At 41.1% G+C, this 17574-nt stretch overlaps 1 protein-coding gene across 2 annotated transcripts; it reads left to right on the plus strand.

Moving 5' to 3' along the window:
• Positions 1–442: 442 nt before the first annotated feature.
• On the plus strand, positions 443–17301 carry LOC124008170 (chloride channel CLIC-like protein 1). 2 transcript variants are annotated; one of them, XM_046319240.1, is made up of 9 exons: positions 445–777; positions 2220–2300; positions 7183–7407; positions 8801–8941; positions 9581–9638; positions 11919–12016; positions 12389–12484; positions 12756–13175; positions 16829–17301. In XM_046319240.1, the coding sequence occupies exons 1-9, from the start codon at positions 622–624 to the stop codon at positions 16934–16936; spliced, it is 1383 nt and encodes a 460-aa protein (XP_046175196.1). In that variant the 5' UTR covers positions 445–621; the 3' UTR covers positions 16937–17301. The 2 variants fall into 2 exon arrangements, with proteins under 2 accessions (XP_046175197.1, XP_046175196.1); XM_046319241.1 differs by lacking the exons at positions 9581–9638; positions 11919–12016 and having other exon boundaries at positions 443–777.
• The last annotated feature ends 273 nt before the right edge of the window (positions 17302–17574 follow it).

Raw genomic sequence — 17574 nt, forward strand, 5'->3', positions numbered from 1 at the left:
TGACTATTTTTTTTAAATGTATTTATTTATTTCACCTTTATTTAACCAGGTAGGCCAGTTGAGAACAAGTTCTCATTTGCAACTGCGACCTGGCCAAGATAAAGCATAGCAATTCGCCACATACAACAACACAGAGTTACACATGGAATAAACAACCATTTCGGCAGATCATTTTAGAAAGAGAGGGTCCAGATTGTCAAACCCAGCTGATTTGTAGAGGCCCAGATTTTGCCGCTCTTTCAGAACATCAGCTATCTGGATTTGGGTGAAGAAGAAATGGTGGGGGCTTTGGCGGGTTGCTGTGGAGGGTGCCGGGCAGTTGACCAGCTAAACGACAAAACTGATGGCACTGTGATAGACTGCATCCAGTTTGCTGAGTTGAGTGTTGGAGGCTATTTTGTAGATGACACCGTCGAAGTCGAGGATCGGTAGGTGGCGGAGTGCACATTTAATTGTTGCGAACGCCATTATACCAACGAAGAAGAATGTCGCCAAAGCCAGTTAGACCACAGCTTGAAGTTATTGTTGTGTTTGAGGCACGAGTTACTAAATGCAGCTTAGCTAGAGTAGCCTCCAAATGTCATAGTAGTAACGTTAGCTAGCCGTCTTAAAAGGAAGAAGATGTCAACAACTGCTGTCACGACGTTAATCATCACTGCTGCTGTATGCAGCCTGTTGCTCGTTGCTCAAGGGCAGATGGACGATGAGGAATGGATTGATCCCTATGATATGTTGAACTACGACCCAAGCACAAAGACCATGAGAAAGCCTGCGGAGGTACAGTACAGCAGCTGCGCAATGCCTGCTTTTCGTGCCATGACTCGGTGCCATTAGTTGAAATTATTATTTTATTGTTTAGTGTCCCATCAAAAAAAAAAGTTTTTGACAAATTGGTAAAATAATGTGAAAGGCTGCAATATGTTACTTTTTAGGCGACACGACCAAATTCACAGAAATGTGTGTTATCGAAGACCATTTTCCAGTACATGAAACTCTTCGCCACAAGAAAGCCATCGCCCATTCAACATATCCTAGATTTGTTTTTATTACTTCTTAACAAAATCATTTTTTGATCATTGATTGAACAGTCGTTAAGATTATATTTGGTTGTGATCTTTGCAAAATAATTTATGGACGCAGCAGTTATTCGCTAGAATCGTAACGCTCGTTGATATAGGCTGTCGCAAAAGTTAGCCAAAGAGCCATTTTACTGGTTTAAGTATAATGCAGTTGATTTGCGATGACACAAACATTCTATTAAGCAGGACATTCAAACGAGCCTTAATCTTATTGTAATCCAAAAGTAGTGTGAAATGCACTCATAAGTAACATGTAAATCGGGGCTTTTTAAAAATAAATGGCGTTATATTTTTTGGTCTTTTACTTTCGGTTTTGTACACCAACTTCAAACAAAAGAAAATGCAATATTTTTGGTTATGAATAATATATTTCACTCTGTTTTAAATGGTACACTGATTATCTACACTAGACTTGCTTGTTTTGTCACAAACTGAAATGGCAGAACGATTTCTGCATTGTGCAGCTTTAAATGCGGAAGGCACATTTCGGTTTAATGCATTCAGTTGTGCAACTGACTAGGTATCCCCTTTCTGATGGTTGGCCAGTACGCTTCTGACTGTGCCATGGGGATGATTATGAGGACAGATCGTTCTTCAAGATGTTCATAGATGACCAGCAGGGTCTAATAATAATATGTGGTTGAAGAGGATACGACAGGTCAGTACCTCCGTGGTAAATAAATGTCAGTTGGCTTTTCCTAGCCAAGCTTTCAGAAGTCGAGACAGAAGATCTGAAATTTGACGCACATGCTCAGGAATATGATTCTAGTTAACACACGTGATATATCAGACACCACTGTCCTTATTTTGGCAAATTACACTGATTGGCCCAAGGGGGCTGCTATAGTAATCAACTGAAACCCCACACTTTTAAAAGGCATACCTCCTGTCCTATTTGAGCATTAATTTGTCACTAATTGGCCCAAAAGGGGGCGCCACAACATTTGTGGGGGATGACATGTTTAATGTTGCCATGTTTTGTTGTTTTCTTTGACATGTTTCCTATTGCAGTAGCTAGCTATTTGAACAAAAACATGACAAATACACATTATTTTGAACATCTCTTAAATGCTTATGACAGAATGGCGAGAAGGTAAAATGTCACTTTCCTGAGTTCTTTTTTCTTTTTTTTTTACACAGGTTTCACAGCTGCCTTCATGCAATCTGGTGTTCAAGCAATTCCTCACCAAGTTTCTAAAGGAGATTAAAAAATTTGGCCTGGTATGTTTTGGCATTGTCTCAACTTGTGTGAACACTAAATCGATGCCTTAATGCTCTTTATGTAAAGGCCGGAGCTATGGATCGGTAGGTAACCATCCTGCCTGCCCCCCTCAATCTTTTCCCCAGAGCTGATCAATCAGATTCACATTCTGCTCATGTTGTTTAAAAAAATAGCCCCCTTTTTCGTAGTATCCAATTGTTAGTATTTACTGCCTTGTCTCATCACTACAACTCTCGTACGGGCTCGGGAGAGACAACCCAACCAAGCCGCACTGCTTCTTAACACAGCGCGCATCCAACCCGGAAGCCAGCTGCACCAATGTGTCGGAGGAAACACTGTGCACCTGGCGACCTGGTCAACGCGCACTGCGCCCGGCCCGCCACAGGAGTCGCTAGTGCATGATGAGACGAGGATATTCCTACCGGCCAAACCCTCCCTAACCCGGACGACGCTAGGCCAATTGTGTGTCGCCCCACGGACCTCCCGGTCGCGGCCGGCTGCGACAGAGCCTGGGCTCGAACCCAGACTTTCTGTTGGCACAGCTAGCGCTGCGATGCGGTGCCTTAGACCACTGCGCCACCCGGGAGCTGCTCATGTTATTTTACACACAGATTATTTTTTTTTTTACATAGTTGCTGCTCACCCTCCCCCGCCCGTCATGTTTCTTACATTTCTTCCCCATCTCTTCACATTTCTTTACACACCCTCTTCTGAACCAATTTGATTGGCATGATGTAGCCTACGTCTCTGCCTCATATTTATGAATAGCAGAAATAAAAACCCTGCAGCTATTTGAAATTAATATTCTAAAAGTAAAGATATTTTGTAGGCTAATTTGGGATGTAGGCTACAACCTGTTGTAGGCTAACTAAGAATATTGCAGTAGCAATACAAGCAGGGCACAGTCTACACATTGCATTGGGGCAAAAAATCAGCGTTTAACCAGATATACATTTGTGATGTTTGAAATAGCCATCTTTTACACCAGACAAAGACGTCTAAACATCGCCACGTGGAGGAAGGAGTATGGAATTACTCAAGTCTTTAATATCATGCAAGCCTTTTGAATTCGAGAACAAATATCTGAGTGTTGCAAACAAAAATAATGATATTGAAAGCCAAAACAAATATGATTATTTTGTTAAGAGCAAAATAAATAATATTGCAAGGAAATCATTTTGAAAGGCAAGAACAAATTAATTGTAAATAAATGCCCCCCAAAAATATTCAGTGAAACGGGTCCCTCTTTCCCTGCAGTATTTTGGTTACGTTACCCTGCATTTTGCTTTCACTGCCTAGTAGGGCTGGGCGATATGGCCAAAATCTATATCCCGATAACGATACATAGCACACTATAGCACATTTTCTGTCATAAATACATAAATAGTTTATATAAAATTATACTCAACAAATAAAAGGTACTTACTCATATTTGATTATTTCTCCTTTTATTTAGAACCTTTGTGCAAATTTTCAATTAAGCATGTAACAAAATATAAAATATGAATGTATAAAACCTAAAAAGGTAAATGGATAACATTCCAACTATAGTTGCAAACAAAATAAATATAGGTCTAAAAATGTTATGTACAATTGAAGTCAGAAGTTTACATACGCTTTACATACGCTTATGTTTGAGTCATTAAAACTAGTTTTTCAAACACTCCACAAATTTCTTGTTAACAAACTATCGTTCTGGCAAGTCGGTTAGGACATCTACTTTGTGCATGACACAAGTAATTGTTTAGACAGAATATTTCACTTTCACTGTATCACAATTCCAGTGGGTCAGAAGTTTACATACACTCAGTTGACTGTACCTTTAAACAGCTTGGAAAATTCCAGAAAATTATGTAATGGCTTTATAGATGCTTCTGATAGGCTAATTGACATAATTTGAGTCAATTGGAGGTGTACCTGTGGATGTATTTCAAGGCCTACCTTCAAACTCTGTGCCTCTGCTTGATATCATAGGAAAATCTAAAGAAATCAGCCAAGACCTCAGAAGAAAAATTGTATACCTCCACAAGTCTGGTTCATCCTTGGGAGCAATTTCCAAACACCTGAAGGTCCCACGTTCATCTGTACAAACAATAGTACGCAAGTATCAACACCATGGGACCACGCAGCCGTCATACCGCTCAGGAAGGAGATGCGTTCTGTCTCCTAGAGATTAACATACTTTGGTGCGAAAAGTGCAAATCAATCCCAGAACAACAGCAAAGGACCTTGTGAAAATGCTGGAGGAAACGGATACAAAGTTATCTATATCCACAGTAAAACGAGTACTATATCGACAACCTGAAAGGCCGCTGAGCAAGGAAGAAGCCACCGCTCCATAACCGCCATAAAAAAGCCAGACTACGGTTTGCAACTGCACATGGGAACCTTTTGGAGAAATGTCCTCTGGTCTGATGAAACAAAAATAGAACTGTTTGGCCATAATGACCATTGTTATATATGGAGGAAAAAGGGGGAGGCTTGCAAGCTGAAGAACACCGTGAAGCACAGGGGTGGCAGCATCATGTTGTGGGGTGCTTTGCTGCAGGAGCGACTGGTGCACTTCACAAAATAGACGGCATCATGAGGACAATGACCCCAAGCATACTTCCAAAGTTGTGGCAAAATGGCTTAAGGACAACAAAGTCAAGGTATTGGAGTGGCCTACAAACTTGACTCTGTAACACCAGCTCTGTCAGGAGGAATGGGCCAAAATTCACCCAATTTATTGTGGGAAGCTTGTGGAAGTCTACCTGAAACGTTTGACCCAAATTAAACAATTCAAAGGCAATGCTACCAAATACTAATTGAGTGTATGTAAACTTCTGACCCACTGGGAATGTGATGAAAGAAATCATTCTCTCTACTATTATTCTGACATTTCACATTCTTAATAAAGTGGTGATCCTACCTGACCTAAAACAGGGAATATTTAGTGGGATTAAATGTCAGGAATTATGAAAAACTGAATTTATATGTATTTGGCTAAAGTGTATGTAAACTTCTGACTGTGTGTGTATATGTTATTATTATTTTTTTTGGGGGGGGTGAGTAAAAACATCCCCACAGCATGATAATGCTGCCTCCACCATGCTTCACCGTAGGGATGGTGCCAGGTTTCCTCCAGACTTGACGCTTGGCATTCAGGCCAGAGAGTTCAATGTTGGTTTCATCAGACCAGAGAATTTTGTTTCTCATGGTCTGAGAGTCCGTTATGGGCCTTTTGGCAAACTCCAAGCAGTCTGTAATGTGCCTTTTACTGAGGAGTGGCTTCCGTATGGCCACTACCATAAAGGCCTGATTGGTGGAGAGCTGCAGAGATGTTTATCCTTCTGGAAGGTTCTCTCATCTCCACGGAGGAGCTCTGTCAGTGACCATTGGGTTCTTCCCCCCGATTGCTTGTTTGGCTGGGCGGCTAGCTCTCAGAAGAGTCTTGGTGGTGCCAAACTTTCGTTTAAGAGTGATTGAGGCCACTGTGTTATTGGGGACCTTCAATGCTGCAGGAATGTTTTGTTACCCTTCCCCAGATCTGTGCCTCGACGCAATCCTGTCTCTGAACTCTACGAACGATTACTTCGAACTCATGGTGTAGTTTGTGCTCTGACATGCACTGTCAACAACTGTGGGGCCTTTTTAAATAGACAGATGTGTTCCTTTTCAAATCATGTCAATTGAATAAACCACAGGTCGACTCCAAGTTGTAGTAACAGCTCAAGGTTGATCAATGGAAACAGGATGCACCTGGTGTATTGTGTGTAGATTGAGGGTGTTTTAAAAATCTATTTTAGAATAAGGCTGTAAAGTAACAAAGTGGAAAAGGTCAAGGGGTCTGAATACTTTCAAAATGCACTGTATGTACACTATATATACAAAAGTATGTTGACTCCCCTTCAAATTAATGGATTTGTCAAAATCATGCTCGTGAGAGTCTCATCTTTCCATAGAGGGTTCATATTCGTGTGTAGCCCAAATCGTTCAGAGATACTTTTTTTTCGCTAGAAAACTGATTTTTTTTTCGGGACATCTCCTGGTCTGCTAAATACTGCTTTAGCTTTGCCACCTTCCACAGTAGACTCGGAAGGCCGACATGAGCGGATGTGGTGGATCAAGACGCAGCCCATGCAAAAAAAAAGCAACATATCTCTATGTTAAACAGATTTTGATGGGGATTTTTGTATTAAGCTAATTAATGTCCACTCAGATATCGGCTATAGGGGGTTATGAAATAAATCATTTGTGCGGGCTGGTAAAATCCCTCCATGCGAGGTTGAAAACCAAATGGCCAGTAGCCTATCATAAAAGTGTCAAGAAAAGTTAAAATTGTGACCCAGTAGCCTATTTCCCAAATATTTTAATAGCCTGAGAAGTTGTCCAAAATGTGCCGCATTCAAAAAGAACAAGAAGGAAGGTCAGTCCATTGGCCTAGGCATAGGCTGTTCTCAATGGCAGCTTTATGAGAGACGGAACAAACAATATAACCTAACTCAATACGGTACGAAAGCCTGTTGCTCATCATTTGACTGTCATTTCTTCATGGGCGCGCCACAAAGACGTGCACATACACCTGACCTGGCCATGCTGAGACTCCACCAGAAAGATTAGAAAAGATTTGTCTTCACTTAGCCTCTGCCCACAACCATTATTTTTCGCCATGAATCGTCCAGTTATAGCAGGTGATTTTCGCCTGACAGTGGTTGTAGCGGAGGTATTTATAATAGGGGACAATACCATCTTTTATAAAAGTTGAGTACATAATCACAATGGGATAAAGGTTGACATCGCCCAACCCAAGTGTTACCCCCTTGTGATGTAATATGCTATCTGTATATGCCAAGTGACTGTACTTTGTTGTGCTATTTTCTATTCCTTTCCAACCACTAGCCCAGTGATTTCCAGAATGATCTCTACTACGACGCCAAAGTAAGACTGTCTCGGCAAGCGTTGGCGGAGATCTGGAAGCTTCTGGAGGGAATGGACACCTGTAGAATGGGGGATCTGGACGATGCCCTCAGCCAGATCCTGGTGGATCTCAAACCATATGAACTTGAGGCCTCGAGATGGCACTTTGAGGACACCTTTGGTGTGGAGATTGACACAGTCATGAAGGTGATAATGTGTAGCAGAAGGACTGTGATGCTCAAAATCAAGTGCACACCGCCGCACACACCACCGCCGCACGCACCACATGTGGTTTGCCTAAAGAAATTGATGATTGCCAGTTTGTAAAGTAGGCTACAGGGAGGATGAAATTTAAAATAACTTTTATTTTTCTGTGAGGGAACGTCTTTTCTGGAAAACACAGTAACTCATGGGCAAGGACTAGCCTACACACAAACTAAAAAGACATATGAAAACAAAACTACTCTCAATGGTGCTGGCTGGCATGTCTGATCTCTGCTTGAGGAGGCGAGTCCGATCTGCTCCACTGACTGAGATGCGTATGAAGCTAACTGCCACTTTTGTGTTCATCGATATCTTAACCGCTACGATTCAGAGCACAGTCATTTACTGTACACTCAAGACAAGACAGAACTGATACCACTCGTTGGCGTTATAACGCCAGGAATATTTCTCATCGTCATTGCAGTTATTTAAGGAGCGACTGCCCCTAAAAACTTAAATAGCCTATGAGACATCAATATGAGCGAGAAACATTTGATTATTGTGTCAACATTGACTACAAAATGTAAATAGGATCATATTGGTCATAAAGTAGTCCTGGTCCAAAACAGATTTGCACGATAGGAAAGTCACGGAACGAAGGGTACCGTAACAGTTTTCCGTGCGTTGGGTTTATTATAATCCTGCCCACAGCTGGCAGTACCCAAGTAATCGTCAATTAGGAGCGCATCTGCACGCAACCTGATCGTAATGCCCATGGTCAATTTGGTTTGACATTCGATATCCCTATGTGGCTAGTTCGAGACATCCGTAAACTACACAATGTACATGGGGCAATATTTTAAAAGGTCAGTAGCTCCAAATGTTTATGACTTAACCTCAAACCATCAAAACATTTTAGAAATGTAGATACAAATATTGAAAGCATTTAATGAGACAACTAAAATATGTGCGACATGAAAATATTGTTCCAGAGATGGGCTATCCGAAGTGGAGCCAAATTTTCCACGCTCGCTCACCAGCTGGCTGAAGCTAAATGACAAAATGATTTAGTTAACTCTTCCCACCTGCGAACACGAGACACAAACATCAAACCACACCCCGAAACCAAATCCTGTTTGAATTCAATCATGGCTGTTCGCATTTCTTAATGAACCAAAACAAAGCCAAAGAAGTGTTTACCAAACTCTGTCCTGGGGGGCCCCCCTCGGTGCACGTTTCAATTTTTTTCCGTAGCACTTCACAGCTGATTCAAATAACCAACTCATCAAGCTATTTTTTTGAATCTGCTTGTGTAGTGCTAATGAAAAAATTCTAAACTGCCCCCCAGGACAGAGTTTAGGAAGCCCTGCCCTAAAGGACCTTCTCTCTCTTCCAGGTGTTTGTTTGTGTCTTAGTTATAGTGGTCATCGTCTGCAGCGAGCTGTGGTCTACAGTCTCCTGGCTTGTCCAGTTCAAGCGAATCTTCACCATCTGCTTTCTCGTCGGTCTGGTGTGGTTTTGCTTCCTCCTCTACAAGGTAAATTATCAATACACACTTTCATGCATTCTGTAAAATGTCCACTTGCTAATAACCCCTTACTGTCTGTCTATGATGTTTTATGTCTAGTAGTAAATAAATATAGTTATTATAATTAATTTAAAGAATATTTGAAGGTACAAAATGACTTATTTTCAGACAGTGGCCAGTCTGGCTACTTTCAGTGTAGGGTCTGTCTGATTCAGGATTGATTCATGTTCACAGAAGTAAAAAAATCTGTAGGCTAAATGCTACAACAGTATTTTGTCTTTGCAAAATAATATTTGTTTTGGGGTTTATGAACAGGTAAGGATGACTTAAGCTAGTTCAGCTATTTATAATATGCCATAGTCTATAATTAAAAAAATCTAAGCCAACTAAATAAATTGAAGGAACACCAAGGAATATCTTTAGGGAAAAACAAAATGTCTTATCAGGAGAGTTGGACTATGATGTGTTTTTTTTTTTGTGAGATTGATTGATAGATGAGGGATAATAGCAGTTGTGGAACCAGGGTTCGAACTGTGGGTGTGTGGACCCAGGGACGGCAGCAACTGCCACTAAACCAGCGTCTGATCCAGGAATGGTACAACGCTAAATCCATCATATCTGTCATTGTAATTTTTATTGTCCTGTCAGATTGACTTTGCCGTCGACGCGAAATGCACCGGGAAAATTGACTGGTGGAACTTAAATGGTGAGATGACGCAAAAAAACATTAACGCCTGAGTTTTGCATAACAAAAATGTGGGATTACATTTGAATAAATGCGTCGTTATTTTATAGTAATTGGTGCATGAAGAGATAATATATCCATTTTGTAATGCCATTAAAAAAATTGGTATTAAAACGCATGGACATTGATAGAGACATAGTATGTGAGCGGAGAGGAATGGAGCATGCTTAATTTGTCTGGAGCGTGGCGTGAGATTTCCAAAGGCCGGGGCATCGGCCTTTTAGCCCGCTCCAAAGTAGCGCTCCGCTAGCACTCGCTTCACGAGCTCAGAGCATGCCAGTGTGCTGCTATCTACAGCCCCTTCCTTTAGCTACGGTTACGGAGTTCGCTAAATATTTTCAAAAAGAAACTGATAGAACACAGATGCTAAATCAAGTCGACTTACAACGACGAGGACCAAAGAGGGAATGCGGGGATATAGTGTCCACGACTCAATAATCATTGTGGAATCTGAAAAGACACCTATCCCATACTTTCTACGTGCACATGCAGACAGAAAGGAACGAGGTGGGTAGATAACTGTCATTGTAGCAAAGCATTTATAAGCCCAAAAAAATTGTCTTAAACGTTTCTTTCATTTTTGTTCTATTATCTATACTATAGGCCATCATTGATTTTGGCCCAATAAGGACTGGCATATTCCCATGTTCAAGGAGCTTTCTGTTTTGATTGGGTTATTTTGCCTAAAAACCTTTTAGGTCTACCTATAGAAACATTTAAAAACAACTCTGCCTTCCTGCCCAGCCTGGCAAAAGTGGCCCGAATGGTATTTAGCATCCCCAGTGGCTCTGCAAGTGTACAGTTCTCCAAGAAACTTAGCATGAGCCTGAAGCCACAGACTCTGGCCAAACTCATGTTTCTAAAAATGAATTCAAAGGCACTATTAAGTTATTTTTTATTTAACTCTTGAGTCACAGCCTATATGCGCAATTTATAGACTATAATGATTTAATACAACCAGCCTATTGTGTCGCACACGCAAATGCTTCACAATGTATTTATTTGTAGGCTATAGCCTTGAAATAATATAGCCTAAATAATTCATTTTCGTTCCTGACTACCTGCTATTTAATGACATGTAGCCTATTTTCGCTTCTTCATTCACCTTTTCATGTTTATTCAAATAATTTTCATTCAAATCCATATGTTTTGGTTTCAATACTTAAAAAACAATTGGTAGATCCAGGTAGTCACAAATAGTGTTGGTTAAATTGTGATTTTAATGAATGGAGCAAATTGGAGCAGAAGTTTTTTTATTTATTTATTTATTTTTCAGCATGGAGCGGTTTTGACCTCTCCATGTACGACAAGCGCGATTTCCAACCATTCAACTCCGCTCACATACTCTGGTTGGAGACCATTTAGACCTGAGCACCTTTTCTTGTATAATTATCAGTAGTAATAATCCTTTTATGGGTTAGGGCTGATAAAATAGTAATTTACAATCTTGCTCTTTACTGGTTTATATAATGATGTTCTCTTAGTATGAATATGTGTTTTTATATTTATATCCTTGTAGATTGAAAGTGTTCAGTTTCAGCTCTTTGTGTATGAGAAGTGGAGTTTATTTAGTGGACTGCAGTGAACTGTAGGAATGTGTACTCCCAATAACTCGAGGCCCTCTCACCACTGGTAAAAAGTCCTGTGATATGCACAGAGGTTGTAGATTTCTGGTACAAACTCCAGGAAGACAGCAAATAAAAGAAGCTCAAACTAGATTTGTTACACCCAACTGGAAGTGTCAGCTAAGAACATTATACCCTTAGTTCTCACGTCTTCCTTTCCAGAAAGATGTGTTTCAGTACTTTTCCATCATCCACTATTTCTCTGTGCTCCTCCTCGCATATCACAGGAATTATCAGTCAAGAGAGGGCCTTGAGTTATCGAGAGTGCACATTCCTGCAGTCCACCAAAACATTCCACTTCTCATACACAGAGCTTCCACCTAACACTACTTTATATCTCAAAGGATATATATATTTAAAAAAAACATCTATTTAAGAGAATATAGTGATATATACCAGTAAATTACTAATAATATAGTAATTTAATATATATATATTTTATCAGCCCTTACCCATAATTATTAGACCAGATAAGTATACAAGAACATGTGCTAATGGTCTCCAACAGAATAAACATTTTGTTACACGTTTTGCATTAAGCTTACTGTGGAAATGCATATTGGTTTATGTTGCCATGAAGCCTACTATATTGGACTCCTTCCTACCTTTACCCCAGATTGGTACAGAGGTGCCATGACTTTCCAGGAAGGTCTCTGTAAGATGTACAACAAAGTCCTCACCGTCAGCCCAATCGTTCTCGTATCCCAAGCTAAGGTAACCTGTAGTTGACAACCGGGGTTGAGGACAATTGCATTTCAAGTCAGCCGTATAGGATGTAAGTGCAGAGCCTTTGGTCTAGCGGTAATGCCCTTGGCACATAAACTGCTCCCTACCGGAGATGAGGGATCAAACCCCAACTCCAACCCTTATATCCTTCCCATCTCTCTGTATCTGTCTCTAATTCTACCTGTCCAAATCAAGTAAACAATGGGTGAATCCTTCCTGCATTGAAATGGAATTGACCGCAACCCTGTTGATGACCAATTACCTGTGTAGCATTTATCCCATTTCCATGATGGTGTGTTATGTCTCTCTCTGAATGCAATCACTATGACCATCACTGACCTCTTCACGGAAACTCGGAAGAACTTTGGCCAGAGGATCAGCGAGTTGCTCGTAGCCATCAAGGTCCTACCGGTCACCCGGGATATCCCTGTGCTCCTCTTCGTGCTTTCCATCCTGGTGCGTGTACACACACACTTGAAACACTTTTAGAAGGCCTTGGGTAAATCCCATTTCAATTAAAACAATTCAGAAAGAGAATTGGTGTTGAAAAATCCTTAAGAAAATAAATGGCCCTTTTTATTGCTTGAATGAGAAATTTAAATTTACTTCCATATTTAAATGGAATTGAACCCATCCCTGACTATCACACAGCAGTCATAGTAACTGTTTCCAGTTGTATCCAGTTCGCTACATGTCACTGAAGCAGTATATTCCTCATGTTCCTCAGGTGTTTATGTACTGTAGCTGCCAGGCAGCCATCAAGCACTGCATTACGAGACTGCTGAGAATCGGCAGGCCCAGGGACACCCCTCCTCCAGCCATGGACCAGCCCGAGCCCCAGGCCCATCCTGGAGGTACAAACCATGACCCACTGGCAGGGGGGGAGGCCCTTCAATGCTCCCCTCCCAGAAACGTGGAGACCCTGAGGAATGACGACTGGCCGTTTAGCAACGCCCAGGAAGAGGTACAACAACCAGTTGTAGGTGGGGCCACAACTGCAGGCAATGACTCACAAGAAGCTAAACCCTGTCTAGCTAAAGCCAAACCCAATGAGAGGGACGTGACGTCTGAATCTAAGGTGGCTACTGACGGGGAGTCTAAGCAGCTGGCCGAGAGGCAGCCCTCACCAACTACACAGGGGAATAATGTAAGTGGTTTGTGTTGATCTCAGCTGAGTTATGAATGCGAAGGTGTTCCCTTATGAACCTGGGGGCTTATCAAAAGCAGCCTGTCATTCTAGGTCTTTAGCCGCTACACTGGAAGTGTATACCGGAGGTAAGGCCAGCAGAGAGCAAGCCACTCCAGCAAGTGGTCTCAGCCGTGAGCTGTACAACAAATCCTTAAAACTACAACCAAACATAATTTTACACTTCAGAGCTGCAAGCCACAGAGGGGACCCGCCAGCCTCTAGCAGTGGAGGAAAAGGTTGCGTAGTGTAGATTTGGGGAAATTGTATGTAGAAGGACTGGAAGTTCAACCGTTGACTTTTTAAAAGGACGTTCTACTCCAAAATGAATTAAAATAATCTCAAATATAATTTCCACCTCCCAGAAATAAGCCCAAAAAGATATTACATATTGGTAAAATGATTTTAACATATTGGACCAAGCGTATATATAGCCTATGCATGGTCCATCTTATCAGGTATGCTATAAGCATTATCACCTGTAGCCCAAGTGGCTATAAATGAATAGGCTGACGCATTGGTTTTGCTATCTGCATTTAACATGGGCATAATCATTAGCTAGATCCGAAATGGGATCTTTTAACTAGTTAGCATGTTTTGATAAATGTTATGTCCAGACTAGTTGCATAAACACACTGAATATAGGATAACTTGGGGACAAAACGCCACACAGAAACCACTTGGTGTCGGCATGCTCCTCGGACCCAAATGCTGGTAACGGGTAGCACTTTGCTGGGCAGCTGGCATGAAAGCCCCCTGCTAGGTGAAAGGTGTTCCAATGACAGGCCATAAGGTTATTATAGCTGGTGGTGGATGGTTGTCAAACTGTTGAAAAATGATCATTCAGACCAGACTTCCTGATTTGAACTTTTGTGAACCACATTATGGATATTGGAAAATTACCTATGTTTATGGGTATACAGTCAATAAGTCCCCTGTCCTTGTTTTTAAATGCCAACCACAGCACCTTATATGCATTAATGGGATGATTCAGATTCTACATCAGTTGGTTAATTGCAGAACCGGGGTTTTTATTTTACCCAAATTGTTCTGACACCACTGTCCTTTTTATTGTGCTTTCGTTTGCCTGCCTGGTCATGGTCAATGTGCATGTACCTTCAACACATGATTGTGTGCAGTAATCCTGTCAGTGGTGGCAATGTTTTGAGATAATGTGAATGATGTTCTGTAATGGTATGACAATAGACAAATCCACATGAATAGGCAGGCGTACGTCATTGGGTATTACTAATATACACTAAGTGTACAAAATATTATGAACACATGCTTTCCATGACAGACTGACCAGGTGAAGGCGATGATCCTTTCATTGAAGTCACTTGTTAAATCCACTTCAATCTGTGTAGATGAAGGCAAGGGGACCAGTTAAAGGGGTTGCACTACTCAATATTAGGAAGGTGGTGTTAATGTTTTGTACACGGTGCATTCGGAAAGTATTCAGACCCCTTTTTCCACATTTTTGTTACAGCTTAATTCTAAAATTGATGTACCCCCCCCCCCTCATCAATCTACACTCAATACCACAAAATGACAAAGCGAAAATAGGTTTAGAAATGTTTGCAATTAAAAAATATATATATATATTTTTTTTTTAAATACCCTGTTTTCACAAGTATTCAGACCCTTTTGCCATGAGACTCGAAATTGAGCACAGGTGCATCCTGTTTCCATTGGTCATCCTTGATGTTTCTACAACTTGATTGGAGTCCCCTGTGGTGTCGGGACTATCATTAAATGTGAAGACTGTTATTTTATCAATTATCTGTGTAATTATTATTACGTGATTAAACTAATCATGTAAACTTGAATTAACTAGGAAGTCAGGGCACCACAGATCTCTATTTCCCAAATCGACTCGTCAGATATTTTCATATCTTAACAAAGCAATCTCTTATTAAGGAATTATTATTATTACCTCACCTTTTCTCATTACTGACCATCGCAAACCCTTGAATATCTGCACGAACCCTAGCCTAAATCATGAATCAGCGATATACAAATTGGCTTATTTATTTACTAACTAAATAGTCACACAGAATTACTTACACAGTAGAAAATTTGGGTTACTACATGATACAAAGAAAGTCCCTAGCAGACAAAGCCGATATGATGGCTTGGTAGACAAACGAAAAGTGGGGACTGAGCGAGAGCGGGAAAAACTAAATGGATTCACTACACATGGTTGATAATTATATTAATTGAAATGCTAATCCTTTGCACACGAATGGCCGCTCATTTGAGAATAATTGCAATGTATATATTTAGGCCCGTATGTCGTTTTTGTCTTCTCTGTTGGAATCCGGTCCGTCTGCTGGAGAGTCAGTTCATAATTGTCCGTAGAGCTCCGAGACAGGATTGTGTCGAGGCACAGATCTGGGGAAGGGTACCAACAAAAATTCTGCAGCATTGAAGATCCCCAAGAACACAGTGGCCTCCATTCTTAAATGGAAGAAGTTTGGAACAACCACAAACTCTTCCTAGAGCAGGCCGCCTGGCCAAACTGAGCAATCGTGGGAGACGGGCCTTGGTCAGGGAGGTGACGAAGAATCCAATGGTCTCTCTGACAGAGCTCCGAAGTCCCTCTGTGGAGATGGAAGAACCTTCTAGAAGGACAACCATCTCTACAGCACTCTACCAATCAGGACTTTATGGTAGAGTGGCCAGATGGAAGCCACTCCTCAGTAAAAGGCACAATAGCCCGTTTGGAGATTGCCAAAAGGCACCTAAAGGACTCAGACTATGAGAAACAAGATTCTCTGGCCTGTGAAACCAATTATATGAAACCAGCCAATATATACTCTTTGGCCTGAATGCCAAGCGTCACGTCTGGAGGAAACCTGGCACCACCCGCATGGTGGGGGTAGCATAATGCTGTGGGCATGTTTTTCAGGGACTGGGATACTAGTGAGGTAGATCCTTGATGAAAACCTGCTCCAGGACGTTCAGGACCTCAGACTGGGATGAAGAGTCACCTTCCAACAGGACAACGACCCAAAGCACACAGCCAAGACAACGCGGGAGTGTCTTTGGGACAAGTCTCAATGTCCTTGAGTGGCCCAGCCAGAGTCCGGACTTGAACCCGGTCAAACATCTCTTGAGAGACCTGAAAATAGCTGTGCAGCGACGCTCCCCATCCTACCTGACAAGAGCTTGAGAGGATCAGCAGAGAAGAATGGGAGAAACTCCCCAAATACATGTGTGCCAAGCTTGTAGTGTCATACCCTTGAAGGATCAAGGCTGTAATCACTGCCAAAGGTGCTTCAACAAAGTACTGAGTAAAGGGTCTGAATACTTATGTAAATGTAATATATATTATTTCTTTTGTGGGGGTTTTTGTAAAAACATTTGCAACCATTTCTAAACCTGTTATTGCTTTGTCATTATGGGGTATTGTGTTTAGATTGAGAAATCTATTTTAGAATAAGGCTGTAACGTAAAAAGTCAAGGGGTCGGGAATACTTTTTACATTTACATTTACATTTAAGTCATTTAGCAGACGCTCTTATCCAGAGCGACTTATGCACTGTAGCTGTGGCTTCTCATAAGTTGGAATGATTTATTTCTAAATATTGCTCTTTGCTTACTGTTTGCAGACGCAGGAGAAGTCATCAGAAGAGAAGATGTCATCTATCTCAGGGCAGCATGGTGAAACTGATAGGGTGCCTGTACAAGAGACTGAACCAACGTCGCTAGCACTATAGACTATATTCTTGTCATTGACAGCAGTGCGAAATCTCAAATCCATTGGATGCCTTAAGCCAGTTATGAAGATGCAGTTTCTCAAGATAATGAAGAATACTTTTTATTTCATATTTGAAAATGTTTTTCAGTTTACAATGTAGGCCATAGTGATTTTTTTATCTTTAAAAAAAATAGCAGGTTGTTTACCTGTTTTACATTCTCTTTTTGTTAGGGAAAGACCAGCCTTAATATTGTATAGATTCCATCAATGTAATTGTCCATCACTTACAATCCCCCATTTTATATATATATATAATTATTATTATTATTTTTAAACACACAGTACTGTTCAAAACACCAGTCTCAACATCAACAGTGAAGAGGCAACTCCGGGATGCTGGCCTTCTAGGCCGAGTTCCTTTGTCCAGTGTCTGTTCTTTTACCCATCTTGATCTTTTCTTTTTATTGTCCACTCTGAGATATGGCTTTTTCTTTGCAACTCTGCCTAGAATTCCAGCATCCCGTAGTCGCCTCTTCACTGTTGATGTTGAGACTAGTATTTTGCGGATACTATTTAATGAAGCTGCCAGTTGAGTACTTGTGAGGCATCTGTTTCTCAAACTAGACACTAATGTACTTGTCTTCTTGCTCATTTGTG

The sequence above is a fragment of the Oncorhynchus gorbuscha genome, linkage group LG21, assembly GCF_021184085.1.
Source record: "Oncorhynchus gorbuscha isolate QuinsamMale2020 ecotype Even-year linkage group LG21, OgorEven_v1.0, whole genome shotgun sequence".
Classification (NCBI taxonomy): domain Eukaryota; kingdom Metazoa; phylum Chordata; class Actinopteri; order Salmoniformes; family Salmonidae; genus Oncorhynchus; species Oncorhynchus gorbuscha.

Excerpts from the sequence above, each read along its gene's own strand:
- LOC124008170 (XM_046319240.1), top strand. The coding sequence starts at position 622 with ATGTCAACAACTGCTGTCACGACGTTAATCATCACTGCTGCTGTATGC. Across the intron at positions 778-2,219 it reads CCATGAGAAAGCCTGCGGAG|GTTTCACAGCTGCCTTCATG; the intron begins GTACAGTACAGC and ends TTTTTTACACAG. Across the intron at positions 2,301-7,182 it reads AGATTAAAAAATTTGGCCTG|CCCAGTGATTTCCAGAATGA; the intron begins GTATGTTTTGGC and ends TCCAACCACTAG.